The sequence below is a fragment of the Lycorma delicatula genome, chromosome 12 (assembly GCF_047948215.1).
Source record: "Lycorma delicatula isolate Av1 chromosome 12, ASM4794821v1, whole genome shotgun sequence".
NCBI classification, from domain to species: Eukaryota; Metazoa; Arthropoda; class Insecta; order Hemiptera; family Fulgoridae; genus Lycorma; species Lycorma delicatula.
In genome coordinates this window covers 55,998,287-56,015,087 of record NC_134466.1, presented here as the reverse complement: position 1 = coordinate 56,015,087, position 16,801 = coordinate 55,998,287, and the positions used below count along the sequence as shown (strand labels likewise).

General features: G+C 31.3%; 1 protein-coding gene across 2 annotated transcripts; it reads left to right on the top strand.

The window, feature by feature from the left end:
- The first annotated feature begins 494 nt into the window (after positions 1 to 494).
- LOC142332847 (uncharacterized) lies at positions 495 to 16,172 on the top strand. Of its 2 annotated transcripts, none has more exons than XM_075379495.1 (4): positions 495 to 633; positions 7,371 to 7,552; positions 12,940 to 13,370; positions 15,561 to 16,172. In XM_075379495.1, exons 2-4 carry the CDS (start codon positions 7,397 to 7,399, stop codon positions 16,090 to 16,092), a joined length of 1,119 nt encoding a protein of 372 aa, XP_075235610.1. In that variant the 5' UTR covers positions 495 to 633; positions 7,371 to 7,396; the 3' UTR covers positions 16,093 to 16,172. The 2 variants fall into 2 exon arrangements, with proteins under 2 accessions (XP_075235610.1, XP_075235608.1); XM_075379493.1 differs by having other exon boundaries at positions 7,342 to 7,552.
- The last annotated feature ends 629 nt before the right edge of the window (positions 16,173 to 16,801 follow it).

Here is a 16,801-nt window from a genome sequence, read left to right as displayed (position 1 = left end):
TAACGAGTTTTTTTTGCGACATTACAATCATAGGTCGACGAATATCTGATCTATTATTTTAGGGTTTCCATATTTTATTAATAATAATATTAATAATAATAATAATAATACCACCAGTATATTCATGTGTTTTTAAAAATACCAACTCCGTGACGGAGTGGTAACGTTTTGGCCTTTCGGGTTTGAATCCTTGCCAGGTTTGGCATTATACATACGCTAAAAAATTACACTTCCATTTTCCACGTACAAGCTTTAAATTTATGTGGTGAAATAAAAACAAAATTATATTTTTCTTGAAATATATGTTTATTGAAATTGAACCAATATTAAGTTATCTTATATTTTTTTTAAATTTATTTATTTAAATCATAGTTACTTGCGATTAGTTATGCATGCTATTTTTAATGTTAGAAAATATTGTTTTTATTCATGCGTAAAATATATATTTATTACGATTTATTTTTCTACAAAAACAAAAATTACATTATTACAAATGCGATTTCACGATTATGCATTTTAAAAATTGAAATTGCAACTATATAAGGTAACGTTTTTTAATATTTTTCCACCTTATTGTTTTTACGAAGTAAAATTATCTATTTCATCGTCTACATTACATGAATATCGGATAAGGTAAGTAATCTTAATGTATTTTAAAGTTTAAAAATTATTTAATTTAAAGTTTCCTTTTAAATAATATTACTTTTAAATATTAAATACCTTAGAAATAATATATTTAATAAAAATTTAAAGAGTACACGCAAGTTATATTGAAATACAACGATGATGTGTTTTAAAAAAAAAATATTCATTTTATTTAAAAACATACAACCTTCTTTAAGTAAATACAAATTATACAATACAAATGTAAGTTATGCGTACATGATAACATTACATAATCGGACGATATAGCATCGAACGAGTCCTACCTTAAAATGCTTTACCCCATGAGAGTCTGCGTGGATCCAATTAATTATTCTGTACACTTGGTACAAGATGCAGCTGCATTGCATCCCATCACACAGTAGATTTATTTTTTATTTATTTATTTTTTTTTTTTACACCCTACCCCCTAGGCCGGTTCTACAACAAAGCAAAACACAGCCCAAGGGGTTGTCTACTCAAACGGGCCTTCTCATCCACCGGTCATAAGTCTAGCCCGACAGGTCAGATATTTTCATTGCTTGCCTCTAACCCCTAGGTCGGTGTATCTAAGTCCGACTATATCGTTTCTGGACCCCACTCCTGAAACCAGGATTCGGTCTTCTTATCTTGTTGCCTCTAGTTAGAACACCCTGAGCAGGGCACTAACACCGGGTTTCGGTCTTTTTCGCGAAGAGATGAAAGAGTCTCAGTGCCTCTTAAGGTTTCTTAATATTAAATGATATAAGGCACACGTGGCCGATGGACTGTAATGTGTCTGGATTTTACTGTAAGATAACTTCCCCATCCACATATATAACTCCGTGGGGGTTGATTAACATCAGCCAAATATGTTTTCCTATTAATTATTTTAATATATAATACAATAATAACAATTACAATTAATATACAATACAATATTATGGTACAAATTGATATACCACCTTTTTTCTTTTTCCTGTTTAGCCTCCGGTAATTACCATCCAGGTATTACTTCAAAGGATGATATGTATGAGTGTAAATGAAATATAGTCTTGTACAGTCTTAGTTCGACCATTCCTGAGATGTGTGGTTAATTGAAACTAAACCATCAAAGAAAACCGGTATTCACGATCTAGTATTCAAATCCGTATAAAAGTAACTGACTAGGACCATATCACCTATGATGTGCCATTACTGATAGGTATATCAGTAATGGTATATTATTTTTTCTGACCATTAATAAAGTATTCAAATTTATATCTTCTAATTTTAAAGTCTTTTAAAGATTTATTTATTTTATTTTAAGATTTATTGATAAGTCTCAATACTGCACCTTGTCTATACTTAATTCATTAACATCAATAAATTTAGGATGCCCGTAACTCTTACTCATATATTGCAATGAGCTATCCTTATACAATATTTTACTATTATTTGTATTTATTAAATATATACCTTTTAATAATTTAGTTACAGGTCCTTTATCGTTTATAATTGTAAATTTCTCTTTATATGGCATTTTTTCCAAAAAAATATTACAATCCTGATATCCATTTAATAATTTTCTCTTTTACTTCTAAGTTATGTACTTACAATTATATATTTTATTATTTAATACAATATTTTATTCACAATAATTATTTTCATGAGTTACTAATTCATTTGAATAAAAGCATTTACTATATATATTATTATTACATTTATCATTCAATCCTATAACCTTTGATTCATCTGAATTTAATAAATATTTTACCTTTTGTATGATAGTTAAGTATTCTAAAATTATTTTGGTAGGAATAATTATCAATTTAAATAAATTATAATTCATTTCCTCTACTATTGGCAGTTCAAGAAAATACATAATATTATTTTTACAAATCTTATAATTGACTCTCGACATATTTTCAAATTCTCTTATATTGCTTAGTTTAGGTTCTAATGGTAATCTATTATTTTAATATTGAGATATTTTCACTGTTTTATTAAATAATTTCTTTGTGAATATAATGCTTGGGTGTAGCGTTTCCAGCTTACAAAATGTTAAATTATTTTCAATATTTTGTGCAAGACTTATTACAATATTATATTATATATTTAACTGATTCAGGAAATCTCTTACTTTCTCTAATTCTACAAAATCATTTACATTTTTATTTATTAATAACAACTTATTTTTCAATTCATTAAAATTGTCTTCAATTACCTTTATCGTCCTGTTAAATTCACTTATATTATCTATATATACAGTATATTAATTATTTATTTGATAAATTGTACCATTCTGGTTATTTTTTTTTTTTTTTCATTTAATATTATTTCATCATTATCATTCATATTTTCTGTAATCATTTTTGTAACTGAACCTAGACCATTTGTTATGCCATTTTTTATGCACATTATTATTATTATTTTTTTTTTTGTAGTTTTAGGGGCATCGACTACTGTGGTAATTAGCCTCTTCCACAACAAAAAAGAAAAAATATTCTATACCCTCCCAGTACGAAAACTCTACTGACATAATCAAAATAAAAAATATCTTTTTCTACCTCGAAAAACAAAAACTCAGTTGACATAGCGATCGACCAGTCTTGTCAAAATAATAGAGCATCTAAAAAAGACTTTTCAATGGTTAATGAAAACCCCAAAAACACAAAATAACAAGGGTGTAAAAACCCTTGTCATTTTAAAATATTTCTTGCCATTTCTTACGAAATTTAGACAATAACTTTTAAAACATAACTTGTCAGTGATGTAGATTGAAATACACATCAATAAGGCTATTATACGAAAACATGACGAGGGTGTAAAGGGCCCTTGCCATTTAACATCACACGAAAAAAAATTTATTCAATCTCAAATATCTATATTAATTAAAAAATTGAAATTATATTTATTTGTAAGAAATCTCAATTAAGAAATTTTATCTTGCTCTGTTAACTTTTATCGTCTAGGTTTTCCCTTAGGCCATTCTTTTTTATTGCTCTTTTCCATTTTCCTAAAGGCCTCGATGTCGAATTCTGCTGAATCTGATACATTCGACGTCAACCCCCCAGTTCCTCCGGTAGAAAACGCGTAGGATCTCCTGCTGCCGGTATCGGATTACACCTGCTCCATTGGCAGAGCAAGAAGCACATCACAGTCAAGACTGGACGTGCTCACTGTGAGAGTGCGTGGGGCGGCCGAATGTCTCGCTCTCTCAGCTAACACCTCTGTGATTTCGGGGGCTCCATATTAGCTTTCCCCAAATCTTCCTTCTCTACCATAAGTATGTCCATTTTTATGGGTTCCGGAGTTGGGATTTGTTCAATCTGAACTTTGGTTTCAGGTCCCTTCGTTTGCTTTGGACTTTGCGTTACCTTTGAGTTAGTTGAATGTTAATTTTTCGGAGAATTCAGACGCTGTTGCTTTGGCAGGTCTGCTTTTGTTTTAGAAGACCTTTTGGGCTATTGTCCCAAAATGTTCGATTCCTTAACTGCTGATTAACGATTCTTTTTACCAACATTGTTATGACTGGAGCCAGTTCTGTTACCACGTCCTTAGGTTTGACGGTGGCTGCAAGAGCAGCAGCAACCTGTGAATAGGTCGTGATGTTCGGCGTTCTGCTATGCACGATTTTCTTAGCTTCGAAATAACTGACCTTTTGTTCGGTCTTTACTTCCTATATTGCAATCCTCCTTATGTTTTGGACAATTTCTTGATCGTGCGCTATGTTTTCCATTACAATTTATACAGATCGGTGGGTCCCTCCACGGATCATCCGGGTGCAAGGGATTGCCACACGTGCAAACCTGCTTCCTCGTGCATGTCGTAGCCGTGTGTCCGAATTTTTTACCTCCGAAACACCGCAAAGGGGCTGGAATGAACGGACACACATCAAGCCTATGAAATCTTGCCTTTATTTTCTCCGGACATTTAGGTCTGTTAGAAGTTAAATCCACGTGCGATGTGGATTATTATTACTTAACAATATTATTTCTAATTTGTCTTCTATTACAAGCTTAGTATCATTAAAAATTTTTATATAATTATCACTACTATTTTCTGCAACAAAATCTTATCTAATACTTATTTTATACAAGTCTTCATTTTTTTTTTTTTTTTTTTTTTGTTTGTTTGTGGGCGAAAAACGCTTGGGCGTTATCATCGCCCAGTAGGTAAATAATAAGCTATACAAGGTACAAATGTAATATTAATCATATAATAAAAATTTACTAAAACAAGCCAAGAAGGCAAAATAAAACCCAAAACTAACATCACAGACAAAGTTGACAAAACATTAAAGATAAAATAATAGAATAAAGAAAGTATGTAAAATTATTAATGTATTATTAATAATTAATATATTAATTATTTAGTATTAAAAATTATTAATGTTATGTAACTCATTTATATAAATACTATTCATTCTGTATTATTAAAAACCTTATTTAAATCATAATAATGCACAAAAGTACGATACATTTTCTAATTCTAATTTCTTCAGATTTATTGATAAGCCTGAATGCTGCACCTTTTCTATATTTACTTCATTAATATCAATAAATTAAAGGTTTTCATTGAAAATAAATTTTTAATTTTTTTGAGGTCCTTTATGTCGGATAACGTTTAATTACACTCACCTTATCCGGGATTTGGTTTAACACCATCTGTGGTCACAAGATGCCTTAAAAAGGTTATTTCTTTTCGTAAAAATCTATTTTATCTAATTGAATTTTGAAGTTTGTGGATCTAAGTCCATCAAAAACTTGTTTAAGTCTTAAGATATATTCTTCTAAACTAATTAAGATTATCCATTTCTCGAGGAAGATTCTTAAGGAAGAAATTTGCATCAAATAGCCATATTGTTCCGCTGTTTGATGCACATTTATTGCTCGTACTGTACTAATATTATTTTCTGACATTTTATATAATTTTGGATATTTGTTTGGAGGTTTTACTGAATTTCTTGTTGTAATACACGTGGGTGTTTCTTGAGCCCTTTTAAAGTAAGATATGTGGTTTGGTTTAGGAATTTGAAAGGATGGTTGCTGACCAAAATTTGGCTGTAGTTGATTAAACTGAGGCCTAAGTAATTGGGATTTTACAAAGTAATCTTTGGGGTACTGAATTTTTCTGAATATAATCTTGATTTGAGTTGAAATGTATGCGGGATGAAATATATACTATTTTTAACAGATAGTATTTAAACAAATTCATTGAGAAATTAAATCATGTAGAATATTACGTAAACAATGAAAAGAAAAATATTTTGAGCAATTATTTTGTAATACTAATCTCTCTGTTATACTCTAGTTTACTATTATTATTACTACTAATCTACTATTAATTATTAATAGTATATTTACTCTAATAACTCTATTTTACTAATAAAAAGAGAGCCAAATATTGTAATATGGTTTTAATTTTTTTTTTTTTTAATAAAATTGATTTTGTTTCTTATAAATATTTTTCGCTATTGAAATAATACTTGCTTTTGGTTTAATAATATTTTAATACAGTATCTGTGTGTCAGTTTTTTTTTTAATTCTTCATGTTCAGTTGAAATTACTTACACATTTTTTTTTTAAATTACATAAATTTTAACAATTTTTTATTTTTATTTTTACTTCCTTGTACGAAGTAAAGGAAGTATTATGATTGCGAAAAATTTCGGTTTTCCAATTTCAACGAAAACATCCATTATGACTATCCCTGAATCCATATTAACTGTACGTACGTACAGAGGCCACGCCGAAACTGTTTGCGTTATCTCTCATAACTCAAAAACAGTTAACCGAAATATATTGAAATTTTGGATTTAGAATGTTGTGCTTTAAACAAATAGTTAAATAAATGTTGTGCACAACATGATGTTGTGCACCTACCTTTTGATTGCAATCGACTGAACCAAAAGTAAACCAAAAAAACTTGGATTTTAAACTTTTTCTTAAATGCAGTAATAAACCCTCATTGAAAGATTTTCAACAATATATCATAAGTGGTACTTGTTTTCATTGGTCCCAAAGTTGCAACCAAATGAAATTATAGTTAATGAAATATTTGGATTTTTTTAAGGAGACGGCACATCGGTTTGAATCAAATTTCATCTCCTTTTTATAACTTTTTTTTTTTAATTTAAATATATTGATTTATTAATAATTAATAACCTCTGACTGGAAGAAAATTTATACGATAAATAATAATTCAATAATAACAAAAAAAAAAAATCGAAACATGTTAGAAGTTATTAATGAAATAAAATTTTATGTACTTTTCATTTAAAAAAAAAATTATATGTAATTTAATAGGCGTACAACGAAGTCATGTGTTGTGCACATCAGATTTTTTACTGGCAATTTAATTAAGCTACGTCACACTTAAACACAACATTTTTTCTTCAATAATTTACGTTTTAAAATATTTTTAGCAAAATTTATTTAATATATCGTTTTGGGAACTGTTTTATTGAATTTTTCACGTAAAAAACCACATAAAACCAACCTAATTACTCCTAATTTAAAATTCTGTTAGCTTCATTTTCCCATGGGAGAAAGAAGTCAAGGCAAGTTGTACACTGAAAAACCAAGCGTTTTTGTTCTTATTTCTATAACAATTTTTTTTTTATATTATCTAATTTGCAGAATATGTCTTTGTTCCTTTTCTTCGTGAGACATGTTGAGCAATAGATTATTAATTTTTTTATTTAATAAATATATGTATTGATTTGTTCTGTTTTAGATTATCAATGTTGAATTTCACTGTTGCAGTTAAGATTATACCGAAGGCAGAAAAAATGAGTAAATATTTTACCATCGTATTAGTAACTTTTATTTACATCTTTAACGAAGTTTCCGCTGAATACAGATGTCCCTTTGAAATGTCGAAAAAAGATTGTTTAAACAATTTATTTAATAGAACATCTTATTTTACTAAAGAAGAAATGACGAAAGTAATTAATTTAATTATCTTGTTAAAAGTCAAGCTAGTTTAAAAAAAAAAAAATAGTTATTTAAATTTTAAAATGTGTAATCACATAAATGCGCTAGGTTGAGGAGTGAATGTTGGAACTCCTAATACTATGGTCATCCAAAAAGTAAGAACCGTTTGCGCATCGCATGAGCGCAGTTTCACTCACTACGACGGATCAGGGCCAGCTGGTCTCAGTTGTTTTTTCTGCTAGCGTTGTACGGAATTTCGTAACTGTACTCTGGTACGAAGTGATTTCACACCACACAGAAGACTAAACGCAATCACTTTAGTGGCATCATTCTCTACCCCCTTTATAAATAAATAATTCAAACAGTATTAAAACATAAAAGTAATTGCCACGGAGTCTTAGTGTGTGATTTTATACTTCGTGGAGAGATGATTATGCTGACACTTATTCGGAAATTTTGATGAAACTTCGTCGCGCAATTCAAAAACTGCTGCATGGTCTTTTGACTCATTGGGTCTGTTTACTTCTTAACAATACATTTCTGCATGCCCCAAAAAAGAAATAGTGAACACGTAAAGGTTTTGGACGCGATGGTTTTGATCATCCGCCGTATAGTACAAATCATACTTCAAGCGATTTTCATCTGTTTAAAAAATTGGAGGAGTTTCTTGGTGGAACCCCTATGAAAGTGTCAATGAAATCAAGAAAGCTGTTCATGAGTGGCTTAATGGACTGATGACAGACTTCTTTGACGAAGGCATACAAAAACTAGTGTCACGATTTGACAAATACTTAAACTTAGGAGATCACTATGTGGAAAAATAGCCGAAAAATTTTACGAGAGATTATAATGCATATATTAAAGTTAAAAAAAAAATACAATAAAATTGTTTTAAAACAAAAACGGTTTTTACTTTCTGGACAAACCTCGTAGTAAGGTGGATGAGATGCAGTGTAATAGGACAGGTCCTTAAAATCCATCTCTATTCTGGAGGTCAATAGAGCTTTTTAAATTTTAAAATAGTAATGAATTACTTTTTCCATATATACTCGTATACGTATAAGTATTAATTGTGAAAATGACCCAAACACATTTAAGAAATTTATTTCAATATAAATACGGGTATATTGTTTCCAAATATACCGGAAGATTAAATATACCGGAGATAATCTAATCTGTGGGAACCCTTAAATAACCTTTTAAAATTTAAATATAGAAAAATGAATTTAAGAAATGCTCCTATCTAAAATCTCTTTCTATCGGTATGAAACCATGACACTCACAGCCCCTATCCAGGACAACTTAAAAAATTTATATTGAAAGAATATGGTTGAGATATATCATATTAAAAAGGCATCGATGCCGTGCCGACCAGCAAGAAGCGACCCGGAGGCCATCCAACTACCAAAATGGTGATCAAGGAGGAGGGGAAGACCTACACAGATCTCCTCCGCAAAGTGATGGAAACAGTATCGCCGGGCGAAACCGGGGTCCTCTCCGCACAGAAGGGACAGGGAGAGGACCTACACCTTCGGAAGCGAGCCGATATTGGTGAGGCCGTACAGTTGAGCAGAGATATCACCGAATAAGTGGAGGGTGCTACCACGACCCTGACTGGAAGAGGTGAGGAACTTCGCAAAATGACGGGTGAGTCGGTCACTATAGAAGTTTTATCAATGCGGTCGGCTTACGGCTCAACGCAGATAATCACATTGGCAGTGCCGCCCATCCTTGCGGACAGACTGCTGTCTGATGGGCGTGTTCGCATTGGGTTAGTGGTCTGTCGGGTGATGTGGCGTATCTCCGACGACCTCTGCTGCAGATGTTGGAGTCCAGACCATAGGGCCAAGTTCTGTAATGACACCGATAGGACACTGTTTCACGTGTGATAAAGCGGACCATACACGTAAACAGGAGGCTCGATGTACATCCTGCAAGGTCCACGGTCATGCCCCCGAAGGTCGGGGATGCAAGACGGTTCCATCTGTGTCAGGAGATGTATCTTCACAGTAACGTCATGGTGTCTTTGACAGACACCTTCATCCGGGAGGGGTGGGAGGCTTCGATCTTCTACCTTCAATGATCGGGTGGGGACTTCTTTGAGATAATATTGGGGGAAATGTAAGACCGTAGTCCCGGTGGGGGATTCCCTTCGAAGTTTCCCACTAGAGGTGAGGCATCAAGATCAGAGTCCCAGTGGGTGGTTCCCTTTTGGAAGCTACCCATTAAAGGCATGGCAAGCAAGAAAAAACCAAGTCCCGGCTACCTGGGCGGGGTCTCGTGCCCTTCCGAGGTAGTTTGAAGCGCTGGCACCTCTCCGATCTAAGTTTATGCTTAGTTGCTGATCCGGATCCGAGGGGCAGGAAAAATAAAGAAGATAATAAAAAAAGGCATTGATAACAAAACAGAATTGATGTAGTAAATATCAGTCTACCCAAACCAAGATTCCGGCAATTTAATATTTTTCAGAAATAGTTTCAAAAGTGTTACATTACATTCAGTTACATTACATTCCAATTAAGGGTCTCTATCAAAAATAGATCCTTTCTATGTAAGAGGATTTTATTTTGGGGGAAAGGGTGGCCTTAAATTTTTTACATCTAAATTTTTGTGTTTCAATGTCCTTTAAAATTACGTATCCCAGCCTTACTTAACCACTTAAAATACTTGTCCTCCAACTTTTGGAAAGGCTTATACGTTTAGATGAGACTATCATCTAAACGATGTTAGTCTCATCGTTTAGAGGTAATAGTACTGGGTTCCGATACTTTGTTAAAATTCTACATTATATATACTTGTATAATTAGTGATACCGCGAAAAATTTGTTATTTAAAAATTAAAAAAAATACAATAGAATATTAGATGGATCGTAATCACATCAAAATTAAACGGAAAGAAATATTTAAATATAAAAGAGACGATTATACTTCAATTACGAGCTTAGTTTGCTCATCTGTTATAAATATATATATTCAAGGTAAAACTATAGATTTTTCCAGTTAGCATCTAGTCTTATGTTTGTTTGAAGCAAGCCTGTTTATTACTTCAGGATTTCTTTTTACTCTTTGCAGAATAAATAATTCCTAAATTTACACTGTTAAAACTTATTAAACTTGAAATGGAATTTTGTTTCATAATATTTGACGCAATTGAAGTGAACTGAAAAAAAATGTATTTGTATATTATTAATTTAGAAATTAGTTTTTGTTAAACGTAAAAAACATTGTCTCGAAAAGCAATTTTTTGTGTTTTACGATAATTAATTAGAAAGTTATTAGAAATAGTGGGACCCATTTTATTTATTTTTTCAGATAAAAAACATAAAATATAAGTTGTAATTAATTAATTTTAAGTGGAAACAAGGGTGAAATTTTTCAAGTTATAACTCGATTTTTTTATCTTTTAAACTACCTTTTTTTTAATTTTTACTTTAAAAACGTCGAAAAACTTCTTACCGTTTCGTCGTGAGTTACACATACACATGCACACGCACCTTCTCTGTCTCTATATGTATGTATAATATTAACAAAAAACAGGAACACTTACATAACTTTTCAGCCATTCAATTTACCAAATATTTCTACTATTAAAACGACTTATCGTTTCAACATAAATCACTGTTTCAGTGTATTGTAGGCAAATTTTAAAACTAGCTGTGAAAAAAATTTAATGGGAAAAAATTAATCAAACTCTATATACTTATTCGCAATTTAACGAAGTTAACGATTTTTTTTTTGTCTTCAGTCGTTTGACTGGTTTGATGCAGCTTTCCAAGATTCCCTATCTAGTGCTAGTCGTTTCATTTCGGTATACAACCTACATCCTACATCCCTAACAATTTGTTTTACATATTCCAAACGTGGCCTGCCTACACAATTTTTTCCTTCTACCTGTCCTTCCAATATTAAAGCGACTATTCCAGGATGCCTTTATATGTGGCCTATAAGTCTGTCTCTTCTTTTAGCTATATTTTTCCAATTGCTTCTTTCTTCATCTATTTGTCGCAACACCTCTTCATTTGTCACTTTATCCACCCATTTGATTTTTAACATTCATTTATAGCACCACATTTCAAAAGCTTCTAATCGTTTCTTCTCAGATACTCCGATTGTCCAAGTTTCACTTCCGTATAAAACGACCCTCCAAACGTGTCGCTTTATATGAAAAAGATTTGTGAAAAGTTCACAAATCTTTTTCACTTTTCAAAAATCATTTTCTGACATTTAAATTAATTTTTGATGTAAACAAATTATATTTCTTACTGAAGGCTCGTTTAGCTTGTGCTATTCGGCATTTTATATCGCTCCTGCTTCGTCCATCTTTAGTAATTTTACTTCCCAAATAACAAAATTCTTCTACCTCCATAATCTTTTCTCCTCCTATTTTCACATTCAGTGGTCCATCTTTGTTATTTCTACTACATTTCATTACTTTTGTTTTGTTCTTGTTTATTTTCATGCGATAGTTCTTGCGTAGGACTTCATCTATGCCGTTCATTGTTTCTTCTAAATCCTTTTTACTGTCGGCTAGAATTACTATATCATCAGCAAATCGTAGCATCTTTATCTTTTCACCTTGTACTGTTACTCCGAATCTAAATTGTTCTTTAACATCATTAACTGCTAGTTCTATGTAAAGATTAAAAAGTAACGGGGATAGGGAATATCCTTGACGGACTCCCTTTCTTATTACGGCTTCTTTCTTATGTTTTTCAATTATTACTGTTGGTGTTTGGTTCCTGTAAATGTTAGCAATTATTCTTCTATCTCTGTATTTGAACCCTAATTTTTTTTAAATGCTGAAAATTTATTCCAGTCTACGTTATCGAATGCCTTTTCTAGGTCTATAAATGCCAAGTATGTTGGTTTGTTTTTGTTTAATTTTCCTTCTACTATTAATCTGAGGCCTAAAATTGCTTCCCTTGTCCCTATACTTTTCCTGAAACCAAATTGGTCTTTTCCTAACACTTATTCCACTCTCCTCTCAATTCTTCTGTACAGAATTCTAGTTAAGTTACGATATGTCAATTATAAAAAAAAAAATTGTTTTAAAACATTGATTTTTTTACGTTTTACTAAACTTTATCAAAATTGATTAGATATACAGTTGTGATACTTGTTTTATTAAATTTTTCAGGACATAAACCTAAAATGTAACTTAATTTAAATTCTAATGGAATTTTTTGGCAAAGAAGTAATCAAAGTGAAATTTTTTGTTAGCTGAAACTCTAAAATGTAAAAAATTTTCGATGGATTTTTCTAAAATTTTTTTATTTTTTTTATTTGCAGACCATACCTAAAAATTTTCATATTACTTTAAGAGACACTTCTTGTATAGTAAATATGTAACCTTTATTAATAGAAATAGCTTGTAATTTTATTTATTCATGTTTTTCAGGTAGTAAATGCAATTGAAACATCTAGGTATTCTAGCGGTCATGAAATACAAAAAAATATTATTCAAATATTTGATATACACAATTGGAAATCTGGTAATTACGTTAATTTATTTCTATCACTGCCGAATATTAGTTTGGAACAACTGATAAGTATAGTTCACTATGGTGACGGAAAATGGTGGGCACCGTTATTTGATCCATCATTTAGTCAAACGTTCGGAATAATCGAATTAGTTGAAGATATAACACATGGATTCAAAAACATGATTCCCATGAAGAAATGGCTTGAGGAATTTATAATTTGGACTAAAAGGTCAACAACGAATAAATGTAATTATGAGCAAGTTAAACCGATATTTTCAATATTTAGATATTTTGAAACAAAAAGAAATTTAAGTAATGAAATATTAAAGGATATACATCACGAAAGGTATAAATTTTAATTACTTAAATATTTATAATAAAATTTAATTAATTTCTTTTAGCTTAAAAGCTAAAAGAAAAGAGGGGGTGCTTTTAAAGCAAGGACCATTTTGAAATAAAAAACAAAACTGAAAAACTAGAACCAACTTTAATACTTACATATAAAACTAAATTCATTTATTATTATTCTTCGTAGCTGCTTCTAAAACACGCCATTTTTCACTCCATTGTCGTCGTAAAACCTTTGTGATGCGACCCCCTGTTCACGGTGAAGAAAAAAACAATAATAAGTGGGAGTTACGTTAGGATGAATGATTGAAGATTTTCCGCCGAAATTTTTCCAGTCGCCTCACCCTCTGATTTACTGTGTGTGATCGAGCATTGTCATACAAAAACAAAAGCCACAAGATTACATTCAACGTCGTCTGTTTTTTATATCTCTTCTAAGATTTTCGTTTCGTATTACGTATCGGCATTCACAGTAGTTTTTAAACAACTAAATTTTTCAAGTGAAACATACTTTTTGTCCCAAAAAAGGGTTGCAGTAAGCTTCTTTACCCGACGTTCTCATATGAATTTCTTCGGTTAAGAGGTGATGAATGGAATCATAGCATTTACTGCTGCTTCGGTCTTGACGTTCGTGTAACAAATTCTGGTTTCATATCCGGTAACAATCCAATCAAATATTCCTAATCGCCTTGTTTGTCGGAGACCAGTTTATATTATACAAATAATTGTACGAAAATTGGTTTACCATTTTGCTCATTGACGTAATGAATTGTTTGTTGACCGCATAGTGTAAAATATATATAAAACTAGCTGGCTCGGCAATGCTTCGCTATTTCTAGATTTGAGTATAGACTAAATGAGCACAAATGAAAGTTTGATAAAACATTAAAAATCTGAATATTACGGAACTTCACAAAATGTAACTTTTTTTTCCCTCTTCACCTCTTCCCATCTTCACCTATTCCCCTCTTTACGTCTTCACCTATTTTCATTTTTCCCTTCTTTTCGGAAAAATATTTATTTTCCCGTAACTAATATATAGACTGAATATGAGCCAAATCAGACCATAAATAGATTTTTCAAATTATCTCGACCCCAGCGGGTCCATAATTTTGCCAAAATATTTCTTTTCGCGTAACTAATATATATTCTGAATATGAGCCAAATCGGACCATAAATACAATTTTTTTAAATATCTCGACCCGAGATATTTTATTATGAGCGTCAACGAAATATTTCGTTGACGCTTTTCTTCAAGAGCTGGTTCGAAAAGGTTTTGATCATAACTTCGTACCACTGCAAAATGATATTAAGTGTTTGATTGTCTTCCTCAAAAAAATAAGGAACAATAACTCGAACTCTCGACAACGCACACCATACTGTCACCTGATAACAATAAAGTGATCTTTCATGGAGCTCTCTAGGATCGTTCCCACCCCAATAGTGTATATTCTGCTTGTTGATACATCTGGATAGGAGAAAATGAGTCTCATCTATGATGAAAACAAGCGCGTCCAGCAGTAAAGTTTTGCACGACATCATTATGTTCTCGAAATCACGCGGTAACAATATTTGCCCAAAAATCATCTTACTGGGATGGAAATTAAGAGGCTCGTTAAGAATTCAGTGCAATGAATGGTTGGATGATTTTAGGTAGAACGCATATTTACAAGTCTTGGAAATGTCAAAATCGGCTGTCAAACTTCATCAACATTTGCTGGGGCCGTAATGGTCCGTCGTTATCTTGCGTTTTTTTTATCAAATTACCGCATGTCCTGAATCATAAAGAAATCGATTTCCGATCGGGAACTGGACCTCCAGGCTGATTTTCGAAGTGAGTACGGAAACACGCTGCACCGCCACGTACGAAAAATAGGCTTCGACCTGCAAACGCAGGCCGCTCCGCCATCCACGTACATACATATATACTTTCTGGAATATTTGATAGTAAAATTGTATTTTTTTTTTTTAGTGGGGGAGATGATAAGACCAGAAAATCTGTAAAATCCCGATGTATAATACTTGACCCTATTACTATACCTTACTTATCAAGGTTTTATATAGTTTTCCTTGATTTATTCAAGAAAATTCTAGGAAAAATTGTTTTTAATTATATTATTTACAGTATTTTATTCTATATAATACAAGTATGTTGTTACCGACCAAAAAATTTTTTTTTTCTTTTCAGTGAACTACCGGAGAATAGTTCGCATGTTATTTTTAACTATTATTGTAACGAATTAAATTTAAAACAAGATGAAAATCAAAGAAAGCAGCTATTTGAAAATTTCTCATTAATTATAAACGAAAGATTAATTGATTTGTTAAACAATCCGTATTGTTCATGGAATTTAAATGACGCGCTTAACTTTATGGTTGATTCAGTTCAGGATTCAGAAATAGTTACAAAAAAAGCGTTTAGAGAAGATTTAATAAAAATTGCGATAACAATAAATTTTAATAAAGAAAGATTCCAAAGTTATACAAATAATATAAAGTCAGAATTTGATTTAGTAGAGGTATCAGAGGCACTTAACTTAATTGTACCATATATAAAGGGTGAGTGTACAGAAAGTGATTTAACTAATTTATTGAAAATTATTATTGAAAATTTCAGAAAATATCCAAACAATCCTGAAGATGTAACTGATATAATAAAAATTAAATTAAAAGATAAGAAATTTTCTCCAAATCAATTAATATTGGAACTGAATAAATAAGTTTAACTGGTTTCTGAAAATGAATCATAATTTTATTTAATAATAAAATTTATTGTTTAATAAATTTTTTATCAATCGAACTATTGTTTGTTTATTTTTTTCTCTAATCAGCTTTCCAAGTACTGCCGGGTCTGGCTGTCTAAGCGTATAAGCAAACGCAATCACCGCTACCGGTTTGTCAAGCCTGACATAGCAGGTGTAAGTGTAAATGTACCAGTAACTGTATAGTCTAGATCAGAATCAGGTCAGCCGCTCCTGAGAACTGTGGTTAATTGAAATTCAACCACTAAAAAATACCGGCATCCACAGTCCAGCATTCGAATCCATATAAAAGAAACTGCCTTTACAAGGAGCCTTAGAATTTTTTACTTCGAAAATTAGCTGATTTTTTTGAAGATGAGTTTAATCAGTGGACTAACCCGGCGGGTTAGTCAGCGCACAATTTATTGCAAATTTTAATGTTATTCATTTTCTCTCTACCACAAACATATATAACATAAATTTAAAAAAAATGAAGAAATTTCAGAATAAATTTAAAATTAAAATAAAATATATATATATATATATATATATATATATATATACCACTAGGAGCTGGTAAAAACCAAATAAAAGTGGATTGTTTGGCCTTTGCAGATGATATAGCAATAATTACAAAAAATGTTGAAGAGGCTAGAGAATTGATAGAGTTACTAGAGGAAATAGCCAA